Source organism: Mirounga leonina, unplaced genomic scaffold (genome assembly GCF_011800145.1).
Source record: "Mirounga leonina isolate KUSES-001 unplaced genomic scaffold, KU_Mleo_1.0 Mir_507, whole genome shotgun sequence".
NCBI lineage: Eukaryota > Metazoa > Chordata > Mammalia > Carnivora > Phocidae > Mirounga > Mirounga leonina.
The window spans coordinates 26,724-54,582 of record NW_023270789.1 but is presented as its reverse complement, the minus strand read 5'-3'; the positions used below and the strand labels follow the sequence as shown (position 1 = coordinate 54,582).

At 48.6% G+C, this 27,859-nt stretch overlaps 1 protein-coding gene across 16 annotated transcripts in view; it reads left to right on the top strand.

Moving 5' to 3' along the window:
• The window catches only part of PDE4DIP (phosphodiesterase 4D interacting protein), a 206,436-nt gene that overhangs the window by 170,286 nt on the left and 8,291 nt on the right, over positions 1-27,859 (top strand). For all 16 annotated transcript variants that reach the window (XM_034990166.1, XM_034990161.1, XM_034990165.1 and 13 more), the window contains 15 exons: positions 2,519-2,751; positions 5,518-5,953; positions 6,789-6,981; positions 7,862-7,978; positions 8,601-9,111; positions 10,754-10,989; positions 11,995-12,046; positions 13,139-13,362; positions 14,019-14,171; positions 16,048-16,233; positions 19,459-19,710; positions 20,717-20,848; positions 21,547-21,666; positions 23,315-23,504; positions 24,586-24,710. In XM_034990166.1, coding sequence (XP_034846057.1) covers positions 2,519-2,751; positions 5,518-5,953; positions 6,789-6,981; positions 7,862-7,978; positions 8,601-9,111; positions 10,754-10,989; positions 11,995-12,046; positions 13,139-13,362; positions 14,019-14,171; positions 16,048-16,233; positions 19,459-19,710; positions 20,717-20,848; positions 21,547-21,666; positions 23,315-23,504; positions 24,586-24,710 — 3,160 coding nt within the window. The remainder of the gene's footprint in view (positions 1-2,518; positions 2,752-5,517; positions 5,954-6,788; positions 6,982-7,861; positions 7,979-8,600; positions 9,112-10,753; positions 10,990-11,994; positions 12,047-13,138; positions 13,363-14,018; positions 14,172-16,047; positions 16,234-19,458; positions 19,711-20,716; positions 20,849-21,546; positions 21,667-23,314; positions 23,505-24,585; positions 24,711-27,859) is intronic.

The following is a 27,859-nucleotide window of genomic DNA, read 5'->3' as shown; positions in this document are numbered from 1 at the left end:
GAGCTGGGAGCCCAATATGGGGCTCGATCCCAGGACCCCGGGATCATGACCTAAGCCAAAAGCAGACGCTTGACCGACTGAGCCACCCAGGCGCCCCGAAGTGAGATGTTATTTTTAAAGAGAAGGAACACTTAGGTTTTAGAGAAGAATAAAGTGCCCATATTCAAAGCTGATGGCAATGTTTATTTATTTATTTTTTAAAGTTTTATTTATTTATTTGAGAGAGAGCACGAGCAGGGGCGGAGGGGGAAGCAGACTCCCTGCTGAGCAGGGAGCCCGATGCGGGGCTTGATCCCAGGACCCTGAGATCATGACCTGAGCTGAAGACAGTCACTTAACCCCACTGATCTACCCAGGCACCCTGGCAATGTATATTTTAGTTAAATTAGTTGGAAAGGGTTTATATAGAAAGGTAGCATCACATAGTTGAAATGAAGGGTTGAGGTCCTAAATTTTCAAAAGTGGTTTTATCCAGTCCCCCTTTCTTTATCTTGTCCCAAGTGCTTGGTGGCACATGTAGAGATAGGCCAGTGTAACTGAGCCCGGCAGCAGAGCCAGGGAGACAAATGTCAGGCTCGGAACCCTAGGAATGCCAGGGAAATGAGCAACTATGTCTATGCATCTTTCTTCATTCTCTTTCTTTGCAACCTCAACTGCTGTTCTACTAAATGCCATGGCACATACATATGGCACACCCATGCTGTGAATCGACTCTACCCATACAGCCTAGGTCTCGCCATGCTCAGTTACAAGCAGAAGTTTATGGCTTTGTGCCAGGCCAAGCAGCTCTCTCGATCATTGATCCATTGAAGCTGCTCGGGGCCCTGTTCTGTTCAATGTATTTGTGATCTGAATGAAGGTATAAAGCATATAATTAATTCTACAAATCATCCCCAACTGAGTGGCTACTACTTGATTTATGGAGATGCACATAAAATATTTTGAGGACTTGGATCATTGAGAAATGATTCTGGATAGCCAGAATGAATTTACCAGCAACAAGTACAAGTCACACTATTAATACAGATAGAAGAAACCGCATGAGCCAGAAATAGCTGTGGGAGAGAGGTGGGAAGCTGGGAGATCAAAATGCACCCGAAGCTAAGTAGAACCCCAAAGTGCAGTTACGGAGAGGAGAAAGAAGCAACGTGGCATTGGGATGTATTAAGATAAATATTGGATGGATGGACAAGAAATGCTTGCACTAAAATACTTAGTCATACACTGAGTGGGTTCTCATACCCAGGTTTTGGTTTCTAAACTTTTAAAAGTGTGGGGGAACCTGGAGAGGAACCCAGATGAACTGTAAGAAAGTATTTTTTAAAACATTTTATTTATTTATTTTGACAGAGAGAGAGAGAGACAGTGAGAGAGGGAACACAAGCAGGGGGAGTGGGAGAGGGAGAAGCAGGCTTCCTGCTGAGCAGGGAGCCCGATGCGGGACTCGATCCCAGGACCCCGGGATCACGACGTGAGCTGAAGGCAGATGCTTAACGACTGAGCCACCCAGGCGCCCCAATAAGAAAGTCTTTAAAAAACTCTCCTTTGAGGAAAAGCTACGTGATCTGCTTGAGTTGACACACTGAAGAGTAACTTCAGGAGTATCCACAAAACACAGAAAAGTGTTGGGAAGTTATTTCCACCTTTTTTCTCTCAGGTGCTGAGATTTGTAGAGAGAGTTGGCCTGGCGGCATTAGCACAAGGGTGATAACCAACAAGTGGGCAGGTGGCCTCACTTAACTTCTCTGTAGTTATAGGGTGGGATGCTCCTGCTGCCGGTGCAATTAAGCTGCTGTTTTACCTGTAGCTGAGTGTCTTCCATCTTAGTCTTCCTTTTTAGGGCCTGAGGTGCAGGCTTGGCCTTATGCTTGGAGAGCTGGTGTCTCAAACCGAGATCTTTGTAGTCAAGGACTCGGATGTTGTGGCGTCAAGGAAGTTTCCTGTCTTGTAAGAAGTCTCTCAGGGGACTCTGTCCCCCAGGAAGAGAAGAATCACAGCATCCACACTCTCCAGTCCTGTGTAAACATCATGTGTTTGCATTGGGTTTTTATTTATGATGTGCTTGTGTGTTTTTCTCACCCACATCTGGATGCGGCTCTTCCTGCCCATGGCAGCAATCACCCTGCTTTCTTGTGTCCTCCCCACCCAGGCCAGTCTCCAGGGCCCTTATGGCTGAGGAAGTCCTTAGGGCAAGCTCATTTTAGGGCTGCCTTTTTTGTTACCATTAAAGGCTGTTTTTGCAGGGCGCCTGGGTGGCTCAGTCATTAAACATCTGCCTTCCGCTCAGGTCATGATCCCAGCGTCCTGGGATCAGCGCCACATCGGGCTCCCTGCTCGGTGGGAAGCCTGCGCTTCCCTCTCCCTCTGCCGTTCCCCCTGCTTGTGTTCCCTCTCTCTGTGTCTCTCTCTGTCAAATAAATAAATAAAATCTTAAAAAAAAAGGCTGCCTTTGCAATCTGATGTTCCTCTCGGATCCTCTTTCATGACCTAACTTCTTTAAATTATGATTTTCTTTCAGCTCATCAAGGTGGCCTTGGAGAAGAGCCTGGCAGCCGTGGAGACCCAGAATGCATGTCTTCTCCCTCCTTCCTCAATAGGAGGGGACAGTCACAGAGGTCTTCAAGAGGAAATGCTCCACCTGAGGGCTGAGATCCACCGGCACTTAGAGGAGAAGAGGAGAGCTGAGGGGGAACTGAAGGAGCTAAAGGCTCAAATTGAGGAAGCAGGATTCTCCTCTGTGGCCCACATCAGGTAGGACACCGCCCAGAGGAGGAGAGCCTGCCCATTGAGAGGCCACCAGAGCCAAGGAGGTCACCCTGCTGCAACCAAGGCATTTGTGCTGCTGTAGGGCTTCTTGGTCCACATGCCAAGCTCCATGCGTTAATGGTTCGAATTCTTGAGAGACAACTCAATAATATTGGATAATGGTGATCATTCAGATGATTTAAATCTGGTCTTAATTCAGTATAATAGTGCCCATTATTAGCCGCATAGTCATGAGTGAAAATCTCCCAAATGTATGCCAGGTATTGCTCTTTTGCATTGACTGGAATGTCCTACTACCCATGATGCTTCACTGCTGCATGTGGAACCAGAATAATCCACAAGGGAGGAGGATTTATACAGGGGCCCCTTCGTCTCCCCTCAGCTCTCTCTTAGCAGCATGAATCCCTAAATCATGGAATAGCGATTTTCATAATCTCTGCTGTTTTGTTAACTTTACAAAAGTGGCATATAGCTGATTCATTGGTTAGATTGGCCACTCTGTGTTTGTTTTTTTAAAAGATTTTATTTGTTTGACAGAGAGAGACACAGCAAGAGAGGGAACACAAGCAGGGGGGGTGGGAGAGGGAGAAGCAGGCTTCCCACGGAGCAGGGAGCCCGATGCGGGGCTCAATCCCAGGACCCTGGGATCATGACCTTAGCCGAAGGCAGACACTTAACCAACTGAGCCACCCAGGCATCCCTGGCCACTGTTTTTAATGGCATTTTTTCAAAAGATGCTTGGAGAACATGCTGATAATGTAGGGCTAATCTGTTCATTCATTCATTCATCCCTGAGGGTCATAATCATTGTGGGCCTGTTGTTTAGAACACAGCAATGCAAATGTACAATTTCTAATTCATGCCCTATTGTTTCCCTGCCTAGTAGGTGCCACTTAAACGTCCCCAAGTCATAGAATAATATTAGCGCTGAAGAGGACCTTGGCATGTAGCCTAATCCTTATTTCACAGTCAAGGAAACTCCAGTCTAAAAAGTTCTAGCAACTTGCTCAAAGTTGCATATTAGTCTATGGCTAGACCCCTGCCTCCCAATTTTTAATATCTAAGCCTTTTCTTCTATGCTATATACTTTGTCGAACAATCTTGGAAATATTCTTGTGATCATCCTTTATGCTGGTTTTTTTACTCTGAATTATCATGATATTTCTTTTTCTTTTTTTTTTTTAAGAGAGAGTGAGGGAGGGGGAGGGGTAAAAGAAGAGGGAGAGAGAATCTTAAGCAGGCTCCATGCCTGGCGCGGAGCCTGATGTGGGGCTCAATCTCACAACCCTGAGATCATGACCTGAGCTGAAATCAAGAGTCGGATGCTTAACCGACTGAGTCACCCAGGCACCCCCATGATATTTCTTTCTACTGAAGTGAAATTCTACTTAAGTGAAAGCATAAGTTGTTGTTGTTGTTTTTAAACAACTCTATGCCCACCGTGGGGCTTGAACTCACAACCTCAAGATCAAGAGTCGCATGGTCTACTGACTGAGCCAGCCAGTTCAGGATTCTAAGACACCCAATCTAGGGAGATATCCACCTGCTAATCCCTCCAGGTGTGAATTACTAGTTTCCCTTGCCTCTTCTAGTCAGCAGTTCTCAATTTAGCATGCTTAAGGATCAGCTGCAGAACTTAAGTAAAATGTAGATCCATAGACCTTAGCTCTAAAGTTTTTTTGTTTTTTTTTTAACAAGCACCTCATAGGATTCTGATGTTAGTACTTTTCAGGTCTGCAGCTGGTACAGCAGAATAAAATCCTCTGCTGCAGACCCTGAGCTGACCGACCATATATGCAATTTCATTTAAGCATCCAGTGACTCCACTAGGTATGGGTTATCCTTATTTTATATAAAAGGAGACCAAGGCTCAAAGAGGTTAAGCGAACTGCCTATTTAAATGAATTGCCTTGTTAAAGCCATGGTTTTTTTTTTTTTTTTTTTTTAATCACTTCCATCCAACCCTGGTGAAGGGTTTGGTGTGAAGAAAGGATAGAGTCTAGGATGTCTTGGTGAAAATTAGTTGTTTATCCATTTTATTTCTTCTACAAATATGAATGTTTTTTGTGGTAGGCTCTGGGGATACAGAGTGAACAGGACAGAAAGAGTCCCTGACCTCATAAAGATGATCTATCATAAGAGCCAGACATAAAGCAAATAATTACAGAAGTACATTTGATTGTAGTTCTGATTGGTATTATTTATTTCTTATTTTCCTAGGTCCCAAGGTACTGTAAGTACCTTGTTTATTCCAGAGGCCACTGAAAATTAGAACATGAGGTTGAGGGGGCACCTGGGTGGCTCAGTCGGTTGAGCTCCTGCCTTTGACTCGGGTCATGATCTCAGGGTTCTGGGATCGAGTCCTGTGTTGGGCTCCCTGCCTGCTTCTCCGTCTCCCTCTGCCTGCTGCTACTTGTGCTCTCTCGCTCTCTCTCTAACTCAAATAAATAAAACCTTAAAAAAAAAAATGAGGCTGAATGACCAGGATAAAGACAACTAGACCAGATGTGTTGAGTCCAAGATTTTTAGGGATTGTGTTGCCACCAAGTAGCTGTGGTGGCGTGGGCAAGTCTCTCTTCCTGAGTTTTGGTTCCTTGTCTATAAAATAAGGGAGCCCTTGTTGGTCTCTGAAGTTGCTTCATGTTTTGGGGTGTCTCTGAGTCTCTGCTGGACTGAGATGGGGGCTACAGGAACTGAGGCCGAGAGCGGAGCCAGCCCCTCATTGTGTATGTGTGTGTGTGTTTCCTGCAGGAACACCATGCTGAGCCTTTGCCTTGAGAATGCAGAGCTGAAAGAGCAGATGGGAGAAGCAATGTCTGATGGATGGGAGATTGAGGAAGACAAGGAGAAGGGCGAGGTGACAGTGGAAACTGTGGTAGCCAGAGGCGGTCTGAATGAGAATAGCCTTCAGGCTGAGTTCAGAAAGCTCCAGGGAAAACTGAAGAATGCTCACAACATCATCAACCTCCTCAAAGAACAGCTGGTGCTGAGCAGCAAGGATGGGAATAGTAAGCTTAGTCCAGAGCTCCTTGTGCCCCTGGCCCGGGAGATTGACAGAATGAACACAGAGCTGGTCTGTTCTCCCGAGAAGCCCCAACACCAAGAGGAGGAGCACGTGACCATAAGGCCCTGCCCCAGACCCCAGAGCCTTGACCTTGGGGCTGCCCTCGCCATGGATGGCCACCAAGTAAGTGTGGGATTAGATGGAATGAAAGACCTGTGGAGAAGGGCTGGAGGTAACAGTTCTGCCCCCATGCGTCAGAAGGGACTGAGACAAGGGCACCTTTGCCCCCCAAGTAGTGGTAATAATGGTCCTCACACGTTCAGCCTTTAGAAAAGTTTTTACAACATTATCTCATAAACATTACTTGGGTAATTAATTTTTCATAAATATTTCTTCAGCGCTTAATTTTCCAGATAACACACCAGGCATTGGGCAGAAGGCAGCAAGCCCTGGTCTCTGCCCCCTAAGTACTTGGTACGGTGAGGAAAGATGGCACAAAACAGATCACTTCAATGGGATGCTTATAGGGATGCCTGGGGGTTAAGGCAGCCCAGACAAGTGGTGTGTAATGACCTCTCTCCTTATCACTGCCATTTTCGTCACAGCTCATCCCAGGTGTCTGTTCCTGAGCCGCAGGAAGGGCTCTCGGGAGCCTCGTAAGGGGAGAGGCTCTGCTGAGTGTTGAGTAAATGGAGAATATAGAGGATGGGGGCGGGGGGACAAAAGTGCGGCAGGAGTACAGGGAGAGATGAGGAGAGGTTTCTACCCCCCCTCTTTTCAACCACTGAACCAGTGTTTACTGAGAGCTCCTCAGTGGACCCTATTGGCACTGTACTGTGAGCTGTAGATACAGACATGAATAAAACATTATCCTAGCTCTGCAGGAGCTCAGAGCTGGAAAGCAAGCCACTACCAAATGGCGTGAGGAATGCCGTAACAAACCCATGAGTAAAGTCCACAGGGTTCAGAAGGGGAAGGGGCCGTGACTGCCTGGTCCCTGTGCTGGCTCTTTTCACAGCTGGATAACCGGTCCCAGGCCCGAGACCCTGGGCCTCAGTCAGAATTTAGCCTTCCCGGATCCACCAAGCACCTGCGCTCCCAGCTGGCTCAGTGCAGACAACGCTATCAGGATCTCCAGGAGAAGCTGCTGATATCAGAAGCCACGGTCTTTGCCCAGGCCAACCAGCTGGAGAAATACAGAGTCATGCTTAGTAAGTCTTAGGTTCACCATCACCAGGGCGTCTGTCTTCTGAGAAGCTACGTGCTTTGCACACTTCCCTTTTCTTCCCCAGCCTCAAAACAAATTTAATCCTGACCAGGGTCCCAGAACTGTGGAAAGGGATATTTAACTTCAGTTTTTGCACCTGGCAGAGAAGAATAAAGACAAAGCAAGTTTGCAGTGAGCATATAGGGAGGAAATGGGCTAACATCTAGGTTTGCTGATTTCTGGTATAGTCAGCAAAATGCTTTACATCTCTCAACATATACTGATGGTTTCTCTCCTCCTCTTGGCACCAAATCATATTCTTCAAAAATACATCCTCACCATTGGTTGAGAATCCATGCTTTCGAACAGAACTTCCCGCGGTGATGGAAATGCTTATGAAGCACATGAAATGTGGCTAGTTCAACTTGGGAGTTTTATTTAATTTTAGTTAATTTAAAATGAAGTAGCCACGTGTGGCTAGTAGCTATCTTATAGAACAGTATGGATCTCGATGTTTTAGGACTCTAAATTAGTTCAGCTCCATTCACGTATTTACTGCGCCTCTGTGGATAAAGCACTTGCTAGTTTCACTGGGGCTTCTAGGGATGATAATATATATAATACCCAACTTAAAGATGTCTGGTCCCCATAAAGCCTCAGTTGTTGTAGGTGAGATCATCAGTGGCAAACATGGGCTCATCCTGGTGGAAGAAGTCCTGCCTGGAGTGGGTGGTCTATTCTCCCACTTGAGTCCAAAGAAGCATCCATCCCACTCTGACTTTGACCTCCGTGCCCCCTGAGGGCTAAGGCACGTGCCACTGAGGTTGAGGGGGTATGTGGGACCTTCAGAGCCTCTGTGACACCCTCTGTCTCTTCCTGAGCAGGTGAATCCTTGGTGAAGCAGGACAGCAAGCAGGTGCAGGTGGACCTCCAGGATCTGGGCTATGAGACCTGTGGCCGAAGTGAGAATGAGGCTGAGCGGGAGGAGAGCACCAGTCCCGGTAGGAACACCAGGGCATGGCTCACCTGGCCTCCCTGGAGTTGGCCTTCACATCTGGGAGCTGCTGGCCAGTCCCACACCTGAAGAGGAGTAGGGCTGAGGGGGTATTGTAGACTGAAGGGGACCCAGGACCAGTGAGGCACAGGAAGCCTGGCAGAGAACTCTTCTTGTCCAACATGAGGCTGAGTGTGAGTTGGAACGTCTCTAATTAGTTTTCAACATACTGCTGTTAATTAAAAGAAGAAAAGTTTTATCCAACAGATGATCATCTAAGGCTGACTTTTTAATGAAGAGACCGGATGAGCTTTTGCAGATATGCAAACCCTAAGCTAAAAAACCTGTTTTTCCGTCATAGAAGGACTTTGACTGTAGGGACACCCACCAAACTGAAATGGAGAGAAGAGAAAACACTCAGTGCAGTAGAAGGTGACCGTACCTGACCTGCAGGGCTGTTGAGGGGATAAGAAATACCATGTTTGAATGCTAGTAAAGCACAGGGCTGAATAAAGTAACCGCCTCAACTTTTGCTCTAGTAATTCCTATCCCCAGCACCAAAGCTACCTCCAGCTACGGCAGCAGGCGAGGCGTAGTTTATTCAGGAAGATGTCTTTGTCTTTTCTCAGAGTGTGAGGAGCACGACAGCCTCAGGGAAACAGCCCTGGTGGAGGGGCGCCTGGGCTCACCAGCGGCCAGCCCCCCGGGTACGAAGCCCTTGGAGAGCCCTCGAGAGAAGCAGGAGGAGTTCCAAGCATCTGGAAAGTCGGAAGACATCTCCATCCTACATAAGGACATCAGAGACCTGAAGGCCCAACTGCAGAATGCCAATAAGATCATTCAAAACCTCAAGAGCCGGGTCCGGTCCCTCTCGATTACAAGCGACTATTCATCTAGTCTGGAGAGACCGCGAAAGCTGAAGGCCATTGGCACCCTTGAGGCATCTTCACCTCATAGTGTCACTGACGAGGATGAGGGGTGGCTGTCTGATGGCACTGGGGCTTTCTACCCCCCAGGGCTTCAGGCTAAAAAGGATCTGGAGAGTCTGATCCAGAGAGTGTCCCAGCTGGAGGCCCAGCTCCCGAAAACTGGAGTGGAAGAGAAGCTGGCAGAGGAGCTGAGATCAGCCTCATGGCCTGGGTAAGGGGGGCACTCTTTGGACCCTTATTTGGTTGGTGACATCTCAGTTTGTGTTGGAGGTGGGCTAGCCCAGGCAAGTAGAAGAGAGAACCCATCGGGGCGATCAGAAGAGCGCCTACTTAAATGCTAGGCCTAGATCCAAAGAAAGGTCAGTAGGCCCTGCTGGGAGACACCAGTCTCTGGGATTTCCTCTCAGGAATCTATTAGTAAAGCGACCGGATATGTGGTGTAGCAGGAAGACTGGAGCCAGACTGCCTGGGTCTGAATCCTAGCTCTGGCACTTTCTAGCCGTACAACTTACTTAGGCTTTCTGGGCCTCTTTCCTTACCTATTAAATGAGAGTAAGAGAACCTATCTCAACGGGTGGTTATTGGATTTAAGTGAATTAGTACAAGTGCTTATAATTGCCTAACATACATTCAGCTCTCAGGACTACTTACCATAACTGTTACTGTTACTGATACTTTGTGTTGCAAAACACTGGGTAGACTTCTATCTGGGTATCTGTCCTTATTATGTGCACTGAGTATCAAACCATCCAAAAGCTTAGTGGCCTCGAACAATAATTTATGTGGATTGACGGGGCTCAGCAGGATGGCTCTCGCTTGGGGGTGGTCTCTCCTGGGACTGCCATCCGATGGTGGCTGGTGCTGGGACATAGCTTCTTCCTTCACGTGTCTGGAGATGTGGTGCTCCTTGGCTTTTCTCTTTCCCCCCATGGCTTCTTGTCTCCCAGTGCTTTCTTCCTGGGATGGGCCTCTCATAGGATGGTGGTCTCAGGGTAGTTCTACTTCTACATGACAGCTAGCTTCCAACAGACAGGAAGTAGATGTGGCCAGGACAATTAAGAGCTACTCCTGTTCTTGGCACAGTGTCACTTCCATCATTATCTCGGTCACAGTGGTCACAGAGCTTGCCCACATTTAAGGAGGTGGAGAACAGCTTCTACCTGCTAATGAGAGAAGGGGCAAAGGCACATTGTGAAACATCGTGTGGCACAGGAACTTCCGTAATGGCCATCTTGGCAAAATACAGCAATATAGATGGACTTCCAAATAGAAGGCATTGAAGAGCCTATCTAGACTTAGGATTAAGTGAGTCTTCCCCCCCGCCCCCCCCGCCCCGCAAGTTTATATATTTATTTATTTTACATAATCTCTCCACCCAACGTGCGGCTTGAACTCCCGACCCTGACATCAAGAGTCGCGTACTCTTCCAACTGAGCCAGCCAGGTGTCCCAGGATTAAGTGATTCTAATCACTGAATTTATTTTTATTTATTGTGTTTATTGAGTATCTACTCAGTAAATACATTTAGTGTTTCTTGAGTATCAACTGTGAATCTGCATTCTACTAGTCCTGTGAGGAGTGTAAAATTTGGCACCGTATTTACCTCCACAGGACTTAGGATTCTCCTGGGCGTCTGACTAACATATATAAAACAGTGTAAGAACAATGGCACACTAAATTGATGTCATGTATTAGAGTAGGATTTACTCTTAAATACCTTCTTTGGTTTCTGTGCCAGAATTCAGCCTGGGGGAGCTCCTTAGCGATGTTCTCACGAAAATCTCTACCGAAGGCCCATAATTTAACATTCACTCGTTTTCATTCTTACTTTTTCCTCTTGTCTCCTGTATTAGGAAATATGATTCCCTGATTCAGGATCAGGCCCGAGAGCTGTCATACCTACGCCAGAAGATACGAGAAGGGAGAGGTATCTGTTATCTTCTCACCCAGCATGCAAAAGATACAGTAAAATCTTTTGAGGACCTTCTTAGGAGCAACGACATTGACTACTACCTGGGGCAGAGCTTCCGGGAGCAGCTCGCCCAGGGAAGCCAGCTGACAGAGAGGCTTACCAGCAAACTCAGCACCAGTAAGTTGGCCATAGGGCTTTGGCACACACTCGGTCACTCCCACAGCCCCAGGCCCAGGTGGCCACCACACCTCCAGCACGGCCTGCTTCCACTTCATTTCCTGAGGCCATTACAGGATCAGGACTGGGGAGCATTGAGGAGGAACACGGGGTTGGGGAGGTCATGATTGCAGTGGCAAAAACAAGCACTCGTGGCAAGTGACCTTTAGGGAAGCAGGCTGTGTCCATCCAGTGCTAAGGGGGAGAAAGGGAGAAGAGATCGGAGAGGACCTCATCAGAGTGAAAAGAGCCTGACCCGAGAATTGCAAGACCCAAGCGGTGGCCTAGATGCCGCCCTTAACTTGCTTTGGGCAAGGGCTTAGCCTTTCAATGTCTGTCTCTTTGTTTATTGCGTGGTGTCATACATGAATATAATCCCAATATGGGTAAAGCACCCTTCCTTTGGACATGATTTGGACATTGAATGTCACAGGGCAAGGGCTAGGAATATTGGTTATTATTGGAGCTCTTTACTTAGAAAACATTTCCTGAGAGTACCCGAAGGCAGGATCCGTCTTGGGGGCCAACCAGCCCACATGCTGCTGGCAGGTGCAGAGGTGGGACAGGGTGGTTTGTCATTTCCTCGGAGCAAGAGTGGGTTCTACATGAATGCTGTGATGGGACACAGAGCATGCATCTGGTAGTCAGTCTGTGGCAGGCTTGGAAGCTGGAATGTTCCAGAGAGAAGCTAGGCAAGTGCCTTTTAAACTTCTTTGCATTGATTTAGGGCAGAGGAAGTCATGATGCTGATCACCCGGTCAGCGGAGGTCTGCTGGTGAGCTCAAGAGAGCCTACAGGTCTCCCCTCTGAGGATACAATCTGCAGCCTTCCCAAGTAATTCTCCTACATGTCCTGGACATACACAGAGGAGTCACCGTTCTGTACTCACAGAGGCTCTTGCCTTTATAATGTGGGAAGTGGGACTGGTTTAATTTCTTACCATTTCTTTCTGATTTTGGCTTACAGAGGATCATAAAAGTGAGAAAGATCAAGGTGGAATTGAACCGCTGGCTCTCAGGTAATTTGTAATAGGGTCTGGTAAAGGAATCAGGAACAAGGCCCAGGGGGTCCAGGGTGACTGTACCTTTACAAATCAGGGCAGGGAAATGCTGATTATAATGAATTCATTTATTCATAAAACACCTTAGCCTAATTCTTTACTCTCTTTTGCTGAAATTCTGTTGATTTCTATTTGCGTATTTATTCTCCAGGCTTGGTAACCTAGAGTCAGTCTGACCCAACAGTAAACTAACCAGGTTCCAGGGGTCCTTGGCACCCCCAAGGTTCTCCTCTGCTTTCTTCCTTTGTGCTACTAAGTTGGCTTACCCTGAGTTGAGTTGGCAGCTAGTTTAATAATCGTCCAATTTCCTTGGGTGGGGTGGGGGAGGGGGGAAGAATCAAAGAACCACAGTACAGTTCCTAGGAGGGGAAAGGCCTGGATGTTGCAGATAGATGCCTGGGAGGCTACACAGTGTCTCAGGAACCAGTTTTCAATGAGTTACTGCATCTAATCTTATCACGGGCAGTAAAATATGGGCTCAAAATCCACTGTAGCCACTAGTTCAAGCCCCTCTGTGTCGGAAGTGTGCTTTAGACCACATAGTGCTTCTCAGAATACTGTGGTGAAGAGCAAAGTGTTTGGTTTTGTTTCCATTTCTAACCCATCACAGACACATACATGGGCTGCACCCTCAGTCAACCAGATGATTCCACACACCCTGCTCTTGGTTGCCAGTGGCAATGCCAAGCTGCTCTATGTTTCTCACTGCTTACCTTCCGTTACTGTACTTATCTTCCTGGAGACTGGTAACCAACAGTTCTTGGGCTACAGCTCTGCTGGGGCCACACTTGGAGCAGCTGTGCTTCAGAGGGCTGGCTGAGTCTCCGCTAGTCCCCAGCATCGCCCGTGGCCAGTGCCCTGGGTGGCGACTGCACCTCCTCCTCCCTCTGCACCCCACCTACCCTCCGCCCCTAATCAGCGATAGATTGTTTTGATTGTCCTTTGCAGGAATGGTTCCCTTGACTTCTGTGGCTTTTCCCGTGTGCCTCAGTCAGGACCAGTTGGTCCGGTGAACTTGGCTTCACCTGTTGTCCCCTTTCACCCCACTAGGCTCAGCAGGGAGCTGCAGGAGAAGGAGAAAGTGATTGAAGTCCTGCAGGCCAAGCTGGATGCCCGGTCCCTCACGCCCTCCAGCAGCCACGCCTTGTCGGACTCCCAGCGCTCTCCCAGCAGCTCCTCCTTCCTGTCTGATGAGCTGGAAGCCTGCTCTGACATGGATGTAGCCAGCGAGTACACACACTATGAAGAGAAGAAGGCTCTGCCTGGTCACTCAGGTAGCCCCCACTGTCTGAGTGGTACCACTTTTCTCTAGGTGGAGAGGAGACGTCCATAGCCAGACCTTATAGATCCACCTTAGTGTGTATCAGGCTTGAACGTAGCTGTGGGACCAAGCACCAAGCACAGGCCCCAGTGGCTCAGGATCTTTGCTCTGCTCCTGACTCCGCAAGGTGTCACTGGGTCTCCACTGGATGTGCATGCTGGTAGACCCAAGGGGAGCCATGGTGGGAAGAGCGAGAAGATCCTAGTAGACTTTTCTTCCCTGCCGCCTCATGAGCACAGTCTGTCTGACTGACTTCCTTCTTAAAATGGGACATCTTCTCCCTCCTGCAGTGGTCCTGCTCACTGCATGTCCTGAGCCAGTATCCCCTGAGTATCTGTCAGTGGTCGCAGATGCTGTTGGTCCCGCCTGGTATTTTTGGAAACGCCATTTTCACGGTTTCCGGGTCTGGGCCCCACTCTCACCTCAAAGGTGGTTTGCCTCACTCAAGAAGCTATCTGCAAGCAAGGAAATGAACATTGCTCACAGTGCTTGTGCTTGGTGCTTTCCCAGAAAGCATGGCTCTGCCTTGGTACCCCTGGCTAAATATAAGGCCGGATTCCAGTTCTTTGTTGATCACCCAACATTTTCTTTCATTCATGGGTTTTGTAGATTCCATCCATCATTCGAATCATTCCGCTGTCCTGTCTCCTAAGCCATCAGCAACCAGTGCACCTCGGGGGGTTAAGGCCGAACCCAGCAGCAACCCCATCAGCTTGCCAGCTCCCCAGAAACCCCCCCAGGAGGCCAGCCAGGCCCATCCAGGTATGCGACAGCCAACACGGTAGGAGCTCTGTCTCCTCTCCCTCAGCAGCCTGTATGGCTTTTCTTCAGGGACGAATGTTTCCCCTGTCAGGGGCTTCTATGCATCAACCCCTACATGAAATCAAGAGGCCATCCTAGTTCACCAATTGTGTCTGCATTTTCTTTGTTTTACATATTTTAGACAAATCAGACACCTGCAGTAGACTTTGATCTGCATACCAGGAGCTGGTGAATCATTTTAAAGTAAACATTTTCCTTTGTTTCTTTCGTTTCACTCTGGGGAGCAAAGAGGCAAAATGTTTCTCCCAGGATTACAGAAGCCACAGAACAAATAGAAAGTCACTCCTACTGCTCGCCTGTAGGCATTACCCATTTTATCTGCGTGGTGAGCCTCTGCAGCAGCTCAGGATGCTTCGGTGTCCTACAAGATGCTGTTCACATTGTTGTAATGTAATTACATATGATCATTCATGGATTTATGCACCGCTGGGCAGCCCTTGATATGTACATAGTGCATATCCTACAGCCAGCTGGAGGGGTACATTTCATTTGCCTGCCCCAACCTAATCGCCAGGGGGTGTGCTGTTCAGTTAGAGCCTGGCACCTTGTCCTCGCCTCCCACCTCCTGCCACTACCGGCCGGCTGCCTTCAGTGTGGTTTGTGGTAAGGTGCCCGCAGAAAGCACCGTGCTTTCCTTCTGCTGCCCCCGTCTCTCCAGAGAACAAGTCAACCAACGTCTTAAGAAGGGGGTGTGTCTGACTCTGAGCTGGGGCTCAAAGTTTCTGGGCCAGAGTAGGCAGCTGCTAGCCCAGGAAGTCATGGGGAAAAGCTATTTGCCTAGCACTATAGACATATCTGTAAATGCTCTGGGGTCAAACAGAGCAGAAGGCCAGAGGTTTTAAAATCAGAACGCCTCCCTGAAGGATGCCTGGCCTATGTTGCTTGGCAACGTGGGGGTCCTTGCAGCGCTGTTCTGAGAGCGTGTCAGCATCCCGGGGCGAGGGATGTGATTAGAATGTATTCATTGTCTTCCACGGGAGGCATTCTCCGCAGCTCAGTCTTGGTTTCTGCTCCCTCCATAGGCTACCTGCCATATAACTGTTTTTAGGAAAGAGGAGACAGATTCAAACATCAGAACATCCCAGGGTCCCTAAAGACCTGTCCGTAGATGGGCTGCATCATGGTCATCTGTGAAGATTTATTTTAAATGCAAATTTCCAAGCCCTCCTCCCAAAGTTTATGACTTAGTAGATGAGGGCCTGAAGAATCTGCATGTATTAAGAATTTTTCCTCCGTGATCTGAATGCCCAGACAGGCGTGCGAGGTACTGTGTCTGAGTCACTTCAGCAAGACCTTTATTTTTCATTTGGTGAATGAACCCATGGATTTGCAATTCTAAGGTTTGTTTCCATGAGACTCTTGAATTATATGCGTGAGGAATGCGCATTTCCCCACAGTCCTAGCCCGCTTCTGCCCTCCTCAGGGTGAGCCCTCATGCTCTCAGAGGGGTTCTAGGTGTGGGGAGTCTTGTCAGAGGGCCAAGGACCGACTCATGCCCAGGGGGGCTCGGGAGCATTGAGGCACAGCAGTCCTGACCTATCCGTGCCTGGGTAGCTGCCTGGGGTACAGGTATGCCACCTGGCCTTAGAATATGTATGCCGGCTATCCCTGGCCAGGGAGAAGGCGGGGGGGTCGGCTAACGTTGGGTAACAATGCTTGCCCTTCTGCTTGTCAGCCAGCACCACGCTGAATGGTAGCCACCCCCCAGGGAGACATTTGGACAAGAAATAGTTTCATCTTCTCCATTTTTTCCCCATTCGTTTCTCTCACTTTCTTTCTAATGACGTGTCTCCTTTCTTCCCAACTCTGTTTCTAGGCCTTCATTTTCCCTCCATACCCACGCTGGTTAGCCTTCCCCAGGCACCACTGCCCTCAGCTCCACCCAGCTTCCTGCCTTTCAGCCCTGCTGGCCCGCCCCTCCTTGGCTGCTGTGAGACACCCATGGTCTCCTTGGCAGAGGCTCAGCAGGAGCTGCAGATGCTGCAGAAACAGTTGGGAGAAAGTGAGCACTTCCTGCTGCACGTGTGTGCTTGGGCATGGCAGCCCCACCCCGTGCTGCTCTGCATGGCTTCAGCTTGGTGGCAGAGTTTTAAAAACGACATGGGGTGTGCACCCCGCCAGGGGATGCTTGACAGATGGCCCTGCTTGCTTTTTTTGGAAATACATTTACTGTTGTCTTTCTGGCGTGTGTGTGTCTCATCGGTTCCTCAGGCCCTAGACCTGCTCCTTTCCCGCTGCTGACAGTGTGGGGCGCCACCAAGTATGCTGAAGGCCTGACACGCCGGTGACGTGTCTGTGGGCAAGGCGGGGCACAGGCGAGAGCTTCTGGGCCTTGCCTGTGTGAGACGAAGTGGCCACTTTCCCGGGAATCCTTTCCATCCCTGTGATATTCTCCTGCTGTGAAAAACGCTCTTAATCAAGTTCAGATCCTGACCTCATCAGGTTGAGGATTCAGGTGACTAAGCCTCTCTTCCTATGGCGCAAGGTTCACTTTTACCCCTGGACAGGTGACACGGGGGTGGCTAGAACCAGAAGTACAGGCTGTGCTACCTGATCGTAAATTCTGTCCTCTGACTCCCAGAGATCACTGATCGTATCAGTTACAGACTATGTACGGTCATCTTTTTGGAATATATGTCTGAGCTCATAAATGATGAGCTCATAAATGATGTCTCATCATAAAAACTGTGTGTGTGATCAATTATAGCTTAGAAAAAAATAAAACCCTCACATGAGGAATTTGTTCTCTAGTAATGCTTAAAAAAAAAAAAAAAACCTAGAAATCAGTTTGATGTTACCTTAAAACCACATTCTGTGCCTTTGAAAAAAAAAAAACAACAAACTACTCAGGTGAGCCAAAGATTGATGGTAAGGGTCACCGGGCACAATATCCAGTGACCTAGGACTACAGCCGAGAGTTCATATACCTTGAAACCCCCGTTGTCATTTACCCCAGCTTATTTCTTTTGTCAACCCTGAGAATGAATACACTGTCTAGTCTACTCTGTCCTAGTATGATTCCCAGAACCAATTAGATGAGACCCTTTTTAGGAGAGTTTGTACATCTTCCATTTTTGCAGGCAGTGAAGTCTAGAAGACTGCCTCCTGCGTATCACAGCTTTATGCAGGTGTAGCAGTCTAGGCTTACCCAGCAAGACGAACCTGGTCTCACCTGAGCCTCACGCCACTTGCGTGATAGGTAGAGCCTTGAGCAGGGAACTAAGTCTCAGGGAAGTAGAGCTACTTGTTGAAGGTTACTAGTAAGAGGGAGAGATGGGCTTGAATCTGGGTCTTCTGCTCCCAGCTCTGTGTTTCCATGATACTTTTTCTGTCTAGGATGGTTTTGTTACCATCCTGCTCTGAGCTAAGCTCAACAAATTCTGGAAGCCCCTTGTAACAATCTTTTCTCTTTCTCTTTAGAGATCAGTAGAAGGTTCTGATGTCTCTGACCTAGAACTTATTATTTTAGCAATTCTGGAACCAACAGTTGATGGATAACAAATTTGTCCCATATCAAAATGGCAAGAGTGTGCTCTATCTTACTTTTCCTTTACCTTTCCATATTTGTAATGCCTTTGTCCAAAAGGAAAGACAGAAGGAGATATCTGTGCATGAAAAAGGGTCTGTTGATATGGGTTGAAGTCCTATCTAGTCTGAGCCACTGACCAGAGTGTGGATGGTCCCAGCTTTGGTGAGCAAGATTATAGCCCTGTCTTGTCCATCCATCCTGAAGCACAGTCCTCTCTGAGGAACTACAGCTTACCAGTGTTCCTTGTTTGCTTTGAACCAAGCTTACACGTGGACAGTGGTGCATGGCGGCTTCTCAGGTAACCGTGGGGCAAAGATCTCCTTGTGCTAGAGTCTGTCTGGTGTCTTTGCATGGTTCAGGGCATGTGCTTTCTGCTGTGTGGCCAGGGCAAAACTGGAACATGAGAATACTGATCACTGTTACTGATAGACTTGGAACCTTCTACGACTTTGGTTAAAAAGTAAGCTGTCGACAGCTCCTGATTTCCCCCTTTGCCTTGTGTTGGGCTGGGGAGAAAGGGGGTGTGAAAGAGGTAGGAAATAACATCTTTACTGAATCCCAACTAAAATTTAGATGCTTGGGGGCACGTGGGTAGCCCAGTTGGTTAGGCATCCGATTCTTGATCTCAGCTCAGGTCTTGATCTCAGGGTGGTGAGTTCAAGCCCCACCTTGGGCTCCACGCTGGGCATGGAGCTTACTTAAAAAAAAAATTCAGATGATGACATTTTTCATCACTCTCTTTAACTTCCAGTGATCCTAATGAACATCTAGTATTTTGCACATTGGAGAAGGAGAGACCCATGACAGTACTTCTCAAACTTTGCTGCCTATTTGAATCACCTGGGATGATTTTAAAACATTCAATGCCCAAGCTATACCCCCAGTTAAGGCAAAATCTCTCAGAGGTCCAGGCATCAGTATATATTTGTTTACATTTTCCAAGGTGACTCTAGTATATAGCCAAATTTGAGAACCAGTTACAAATGGAGATAAAAAATTGGCAAGTGCCAATTGCATTATCCCCTCAGAGGAGTTTGGCTTGGTTGGAGGGAATGATGACCTCTTCCTCTTTGCTTAGGTCGAGCTACCTGTTTATTCTGCTGCCCATGCTGATAATCCCTGAAAGAAAGCAGTCTTCTGAATATGAATATCCTAAACTACAGCCCTGCCCACCTCTCTCTCCCAGTCTCTCCCACAGGCTGAACTCCCACAGCAGAGATGATTTGGCTCAGGGGAAGGCCCATGATTTCCTAAGATCTATGAACGGGTCAGCCTAAGTTAAATGAAAGGTTCTACATCCCTCCATGGATGCTAGCACTGAGCACATCTGTGAATAGGAATGTGCTATATCCCCTGAAATTGGGACTGAGTTCTCTTTCTGGAACTTTCCTGGACTCTGTCAGGAGGAATTATAGTAGAAGGCAGGAGTGGAGCCACTGGACTTTTCCTTTGTATACACTGGTGACTTTCAGATACTTTATCCATCCTCTGCCTCTTGGTGTCTCATGCCAGCAAATACATGGGGTGAAAGTTACAGCCTGTAGGTTATGGTCTTCATCTAACTGGTATTCTGCAATGGACTGGGATCTCTGACATGGCACATGTCGCCTTTAGTGTCCATTCTTAACAATCCCACACTTGTTTGCTGGTCCTTCCCTTCCAATCTTCTCTTCCTCACTCTGGTTTCTTTCTGCCCAGGTGTTAGCACCGTCCATCCTGCTTCCCCAGCTGCATTGCCAAGCAACCATTTAGAAGCCAGTTCTTCCCACTATCTCAACGCCACCCAGCCCCACTCTCCTCTGAGGGGCAGCACAGAACTGGGCAGAATCCTGGAGCCTGGCTACCTGGGCAGCGGCAGCCAGTGGGATGTGATGAGGCCTCAGAAAGGGAGTGTATCAGGCGACCTGTCCTCAGGATCCTCTGTGTGTCAGCTTAACTCCAAACCCACAGGTAAAACACAAAGTCGGGCAGGTCAGCCTGTGAAATGAAATCTCATTTAGAGTCTACCCCTCTCCTACCTGGGCAGGGGCATTTTTCATTTCTCTAGTCCCCGGCTCACACAGTGGGGGTAAAATGAAAGGGTCCTATCCATGCTGGACCTTTCTAAGTGTCCCCCTTTGGCCTCCCTGCCCAGGGCCTCAGTGCTGTTCAGGGGACTGGGAAAGTCAGGGAGCCAATCATGCTCTCACGTTCATGTCATTAACCACATAGGAGAAGTTTATATCCGTGGACTTTCACCTTATGCCTCCTCTCTGAGGCTGGAGGAAGGGCTTGATGCCTAGTTAAAGAATGTTCAATCAAGCAAGAATCAGTAAGAGGAACGGTATCAGGGTAGAGTGAGGTCTTCCCTAACACACTCAGGAGAGAAAGTCACACTCAGGTCACCACACTTTTCCAGATACTTCAGTTATTTTTCTAAACCATGTGGAACTCCCTCACACTCACCAGTTATACTGGTCACTGCATATTTTTATTTAAAACTCCCTCACACTTTGGGGTGCCTGGGTGGCTCAATCGGTTAAGCATCTGCCTTCGGCTCAGGTCATGATCTCAGGGTCCTGGGATTAAGTCCCCCATCGGGCTCCCTGCTCAGCGGGGAGCCTGCTTCTCCCTCTTCCTTTGCCCCTCCCACCCCCCCTCCCCCGCTCATGTTCTCTGTCTCTCAAATAAATAAATAAATAAATTTTAAAACTCCCTCACACTTACTGTGTGTAGGAGGAGGCCCGGGGACATGCTTCGCGCCAGGCTGTCCTGGGTTTGAGAGCCAGTTTACTCTTTAAGCAAAGTCACTGTGTTCCTGAGTGCCCACGTGAGAGAATGCAGTTGGTGGAAGGATGGGGATGTTCAGGGATCCTGCTGAGGAGCCACTGGCCGAGCCGCATCCCCACCTGGGCCCCACTGGTGACCAGGATTCCCCATCTCCCTCCTCCTTCCTGTCCTGGCGGGATGGCTGCAGGGGCTGACCTGCTAGAAGAACATCTTGGTGAGATCCGGAACCTGCGCCAGCGCCTGGAGGAGTCTATCTGCATCAATGACCGCCTCCGGGAGCAGCTTGAACACCGGCTCAGCGGCGCAGCCCGTGGGAACGGTAGGAGAGGCCCAGAGCCGCCCACTTCTGTCACGACTGGCGAACTTCTGAAGGGAGGGCCCTTAGGCTGAGCGGCATGCTTTTCAAAGCACCTGCTAGGCTTTCCTCTACTTGCTCCTTCCACACAGCCCGGCAAGGCGGGTGGGGCAGGTCCTCTAATCCTCACTTTGTAGATAGACTGGAGCTAAGAGAGAACTTTCCTCCTGGCAGAACTAACAAGGTGTGTCTGCAGAGTGTCTGACTTCTCACCCCATCCTTAATCCGCTCATATAAGTGCCTGCTGACCTCTCCGGGCCTTGTCGTGGGATCGGCAGGTGGTAGAGCCAGGTCAGCAGGCACCCTCCCCCAGCCACTCGCCGAGGTGGCCTTTCTCCCGACACTCTCCTCTCAGGCTGCTGTCACTTGGAGGCCGCTCCCCCTACATGCCCTTGTCCTGCCCGCAGCACATACGCTGCTATTGCGGGGCAAGAGCCCCTGGAACCGCTGTAGCTGGGGCACGTGGTGGGGCCTGCACAGAACCCACGGGCAGGGGGCCCACAGAAACCAGGCACTCGGCCCACCATGCTTGGGGGCCAGGCCTCGAGTACCCAGGCACTCCTGCTGGGTTGGAACAGTATTTCTGGAGGTACAGAACGGGTGGCTTCTTGAAAGCCTGTCACCCAAATGTGTAATGTGTCTGCTTGCACTTCCTGGGACAGGATCCACCTCTAATTTCTACAGTCCCAGCCTGGAACCCACACCTCAGCTCTACAACGAGAACAGAGTCCTTAAGGAAGAAAACCGGAGCCTTCAGGCTCAGCTGAGTCATGTTTCCAGAGGTGGGTGGTAAAAGCCACACATTGTGCTCATTCCGGGTCCCTTTCCTCCTGGCCACACCAATCACCCCTTGAAGCCAAGAAAGAAGGTGGACATAACAGCCAACCAGATCTGCCAACCCAAAGTCCCATGGCTGTGCTCAGTCTAGAAGGGGCTACTTCCTGAGAGGTCCCAACCATGGACCCTCATGCTCCAAGGCTCTAGGGACAAAGATAGCTCTAGGAAATCCACCACCTCTGTGCAACCCATAGACATTCAGATATTCAGTCATTAGTTATGAAACTGGATACCAGTTAGGTGCCTGTTCTACCTGTCCAGACTTTACCGCAGCCTCATGTGTCTCCCCCAGTACTGAGTTGCCATCCCCGTCTCCCACTATCGCCCCTCACTTACCCACTCTGGGCTCCTCTCTGCTCAGGAATCCTCAGGACTCTGTGTCTGGAGGCACCAGCCAAATGTCTTCCAGAGCGTTCCCAACACTATTTGATGGGCATCCAAGGGGGGAGGGGGCATCATTTCCTCTGGGACCTGGGAGCAGCTGACCTTAGTGTCAGTTGACTTGATCGAATCAATATATGATCAATAACAAATTATATTTATCTGCAAATATTTGTTTAGTAACCATAAAAGACTAATAGTTTCCTACAGGATTAAGCCCAGAATGAAAGAATGCTTGTGGAACAGGAAGAGAGACATCAAGTGATATTTCTAAATTTGCCTCTTCAGAGCAGGAAGATTTGAGGGGAAAGGTCACTGACGGGGAAGTAACGAGAGGTCACAGATAAGAGGGAAGGCACAGCTGCTAACCCCCCATTGTTGCATGCCGGGACAGGCTAGCACAGACCTCACAGGGGAGAAGACACTAAGATGTGAATAAGCGCAGTTGGCCAGGCCCGGGGCCTTCCCCCGGACAACCGACAGCACCTGCAGCCTGATTCTCAGAGTCCCTGTCCATAGTCCCTGAGAAACCATGCAGATCACTGAGATGCCACAAGCCCAGAAAAGAACAGATGTCCCCATTTTCAAATTGATGAATATAATATATTCTAAAACCGTAGACAAGAAATCTTGATGTTGGTCTTTGGCAAAATTCAAGAACGGATTATCACACAGAGGGTGTGTGAACTTAGAAAATAGTGAGCATTAGAAACCACAGCGTTTTGGGCACCTGGGTGGCTCATTGGTTAAGCACCTGCCTTTGGCTCAGGTCATGGTCCCGGGGTCCTGGGATCGAGCCCCCGTGTCAGGTTCCCTGCTCAGCGGGGAGTCTGCTTCTCCCTCTCCCTCTGCCTCCTCCCCACTGCTCCTGCTCTGGCTCTCAAATAAATAAATAAAATCTTAGAAAGGAAGGGAGGAAGGGAGGAAGGAAGAAGGGAAGAAAGAAAGACCACAGCATTTTCTCTAAAAGCAGGGTAGACCTTGTAGACCTTATGAAATCAGAAGATCAAGGGCATTGCAAAGATGGAGGCTCCACATTCCCTAGGGCATGTGGATGTGGTGAGCTGACACCCTCTGCCTCCCCAAGCAGCTGCAGAATTAGCTGGCCTTCCTGTTGCCTTAGTTCTGTGTGTCAGGATCCATGAGCTTGGACTCCTCTTCCTGCCAACCTCTGGCCCCACGGTATAAATCCTCCTGTGTTCTGCTCACCAGAGTGCTCCCAGGAGACGGAATGCCTGAGGGAGGCTCTGCTGTCCTCTCGAGCCCGGCTCCAAGAGTTGGAGATGGAGCTGGAGCACCAAAAGGGGGAACGGCAGCAGCTTCTGGAAGACTTGAAGGAGAAGCAGCAGGAGATCTTGCATTTCCAAGAGGAACGCCTGTCCCTCCAGGAGAAAGACTCCAGGTAAGAGGGAGCCCAAGAAGAAGGAGGGTGGCCCTGTTTTCAGATTTAGAAGGGATAGTGGCAAGTCAGGTATTGGTGCCTTTTGGGACCCTCAGTTTCCCCTCTGCTATTCCTGATTTATGGATGACTTTGAGCAGAAGGAAGGACTTCGCAGGGAATGCCTTTTTCACTCCAAAGTTGGGAGAATAAAACCCTATTTTAGAAGGCTGCAGCAGGGCGCCTGGGTGGCTCAGTTGGTTGAGCGACTGCCTTCGGCTCAGGTCATGATCCTGGAGTCCCGGGATTGAGTCCCGCATCGGGCTCCCTGCTCGGCGGGGAGTCTGCTTCTCCCTCTGACCCTCCTCCCTCTCATGCTCTCTGTCTCTCATTCTCTCTCTCTCAAATAAATAAAATCTTAAAAAAAAAAAAAAGTTAAAAAAAAAAAAGAAGGCTGCAGCATATCAGGGGCACCTGGGTGGCTCAGTTGGTTAAGTGTCTGGCTCTTGATTTTGGCTCAGATCATGATCTCTGAGTCCTGAGAACAAGCCCTGTGTTGGGCTTGGCGCTCAGCTTGGAGTCTGCTTGGGCTTCTTTCCCTCTTTCTCTCCCTCCTCCTCTGCCCCTCCTACCACTTGCACGCACACGCTCTCTGTCTCTCTCAAATCAATCAATCAATAAATCTTAAAACAAAAAAAACCGTTTTCAGCATATCAGATCCTGGAGAAAAAATGTTCTCATTCTTCCAGTTAGTTTAAGGATATTAGTCTCACCGTAATGTAGGAAGCATCCTCACCAGCCGTCATGCGCATCCCTGGCATAAACACTGTAACTGCCAGTCACCGTGAAAAGAACACTAGGGGCAGTAAGAATACGGAGCTGTGTGTCTGCTCCCAGCTAACATAGCTAATGGCATGACTTTAAGCAAAGTTACTTCACCTCTCAGAGCTTGTTTCTACATCTGTAAAATAAAAGGAACGGTTCATGGCCCCTGGGTTGACATCTCGGGCTAAAACACCATGATGCAAAGGCAGGCTGACAGCAGGTTGCCTGGAGCGGCCGAGGGGCGCTGGCTGCTCAGAGGGCCCTTGCTTCCCCCCTGCAGGCTGCAGCATAAGCTGGCCCTCCTGCAGCAACAGTGTGAAGATAAACAGCAGCTCTTCCAGTCCCTCCAGTCGGAGCTACAGATCTACGAGGCTTTTTATGGCAATTCCAAGAAGGGGCTGAAAGGTATGTGTCTCCCGTCCCCCCTCCCCCATGAGCTCCCTGCCCTTGCTTAGGATCCCGGTGAGGTCTTTACCCTGGGAGTTGTAGAGCTCTGGGAAGAGTTCTGCCTCGGAAACTCCCAGCCAGGTCTGGGGCTGCCAGTGAGAACAGAGGGGTTCTCCCATGCGCAAAGCCCAGGGGTTGGTGACATGAGCAAGATCCAGCTGAGACATCCTTAAAAGTAGGCCACAAGAGTCCAACTCTGCCTACCTAAATGGCCAGAGAAAAGTTGATCAAAGTCCAGCTTATACAGTGATTTTTTTTTTTTAATTCAAAGAACTGTCCTGATGGCACCATCATGTGAGAAGGTCTTGAATACTGTGACTAATACAGATTGACCACCCATGCGGCCAGTACAGCGAGCAGCCTGCTCCCACCCCGACCCGTTCCCCAGGGAGAAAATGAAAAGATGCAAAACATTTACAGAAGTACCTCTATTAGGGTCTAAATGTCAAGCCTGGATTTAAATTTTAAACCGTTTTTATTGAGAACTTTTGCCACCTGCTAAAATACTGATCTAATGTTGGAGGAGAATCTTCTTCTATTTCCCCATTGTTGTACAAATGGGAGAGGGTATTCTAAACATCAAGTTAATAACTCCAACCAGGCTAGAACAGAGGACTGATGTCAATATGATGAAATTTAGAAAAGATAAAAAAAGAAAAACCAAAAAACCTTGAGTTTGATTAAAAATATCAGTGGTAGAGGTACAGGATGGGGAGGCCTGGCTCTCTAGCCATTCGTGAGCTTGAGGATGGGGGGAGTTAGTTAGAAACCCACTGGGACAAGGAACTTGTAGGCAAAGGTTGCTACAAAAGCCAATCCAACCTGAGACCGCAGTAGGGTAAGAGTGGTGTCCATATGAAGAGACCATGTCAGAAATATTGTTAGATTGTGGGGCACCATCTTGTAAAAGGGACATTGGCAAACCAGGGAACATAGTGAAGACAGGGGCCACCATGCCAGGAGACCAGGAATCTCGAGCTGTCAGAGAAACAAACCAATTTTAGGCCTGGAAAAGATCACAAGGTGATGAGAACTGGCTTTAAATATTTGAAGAACTATCAGGTGAAAAAGAGCTGATGTGTTTGGTGTCCCTTTAGAGGGCTGAACAAGAGTCAAAGGATGAAGGGCAGTGGAATTTGGACTTACATAATTTATGCCTTCCTTACCCCTAGAGCCTTCTAGTTTGTGAAGGAATAAGCTTCCCATCCAAGCCCCCTTTAAATAGAAAGGGATGACTTGGGCGCCTGGGTGGCTCAGATGGTTAAGCATCTGCCTTCGGCTCAGGTCACGATCCTGGGGTCCTGGGATCGAGTCCCGCATCAGGCTCCCTGCAGGCGGGGAGCCTGCTTCTCCCTCTGCCTCTGCCTCTCTCTCTCTGACTCTCATGAATAAATAGATAAAAAAACATTTAAAAAAAAAAAAAAAAGAAAGGGATGACTTGTCAAGGATCCCATAGAAATAGCTCTTGCTTTGGATGGGATGTTGGCTCTCTAAGCCTTTCAATTCTAATTTTTTTTTTATTTTATGTTTAAAAATTCCTTAGGCAATACGGAATTTTCAATATTCAGCCAAATTTGCATTTTCATAAAACCTGATTGGATTTCCTAATTTGCTGATGAGAAGGTGAACCAGAACTCGAAGAAGTATCAGGCACACCGAAGGCTGAGAGAATAGCTTATGTGCGCTCATGGGAGCATCGGGTCCAACCTGCCTGTGGGAGAGCTTTGTATCAGGGAGTGTGAGAAGTCAGGTCAGTTGATGAGACAGCTACCGGTATATAGAGGACCTAGGAAGTACAATGAAAGTTTACATTCTACATAGCAGGCCATGGAACATGAGTATGTTTTTCCAAGCAAAATAGGTACTTGATGGGAACAGAACTCTCAGACGGTAGGACTGGTGGGACACGCTGGAGTCAGGAGACATTGGAATCAGGGAAACCCACTGAATGGGGGCGATTATAGGGCATTTATGTGAGGAGAGTCTGATATAAGGTGGTATTGGGAAGATAAAGAGGAATGGATAGATGGACAACATTTTTTAAAAATAAGCAAAACTGTGAGAATTTAGATGTAGAGAAAGAAAGATAGGAAGGAGCTTCATGGAGCTTTGGGGTTAGTATCTAGAAACCACTTCATCCTGACTACATCTTCTTTCATGCCTTTCTCCCTTCTTATAGGCGTTTTAGGAGTCATTTCAAAGCTACTACCACTAAAGCCCCATAGTTTCTTATCCTTAATTCTATAATCCTGTGAGAACCATGAATTCTGTGATATCTCTTTCATATACTCATTTGGTCACAAAACCTATCTGAACTGACCGAAAGGGTATTCACAGTCTTTACTTCCCCACCCAGTGATAATGTTCACCCAGCTCATCACAGAAATATAAATGTATTTGACTAAAGGCCTGTGGCTCAGATGCAACCCTGTGCACGCGCTACATGGTAGATGGTATATGGATCCCATTGCCTTCCTACACACCAAAACAAATCCAACTTTTTGAAATATATTTGGCTTCAAGGTTTCAGATAAGATATGTGGTCTTGTAAAATATTGCTTAGCTTTCTTCATCCCTGGTATGAAGAAACAGACTGTGTGTGGCAAATGGAGGTAAAAAACAAAACAAAACATGGTGAAATAGAACAGTTCAGTGAGTGTGACCTCCGGCCTCTAGCGGAGACCCCCATTCCTACATGCTGCCAAAGGCCTGGTGCCTCCTCTCCTCTCCCTGGTGGTCTCCTCCTCCTCTCTGCGATGACTCCTGAGCATGGAGGCATCAACTCTCCTTCTCCCTCATCCCCTGCCCTTCTCTAGCGCAGTGCTGACCCCCTATCTCGGAAGACCCCACTCCCTGGCCTGTAGGACTAGGGTTCCTGTGGAAGGGGAGTAATAATAGGCCTTGACCCCACCTGCTCATCCAAGGCTCTCCAGACGCAGGTGGGTCATGGGAGCCTCAGGGAAATTCCCGTGTGCAGTATATCTCACTCAGTGCGTGCCAGGCCCCACACGGGCAAAGGGGCAGCTCCATCCCAGATGTGTTGCCCGGGACTCTGAGAGGACAGCGGGGTCCCGAGCCAAAAGGAATGTCCCAGAGGAGTGTTCTGA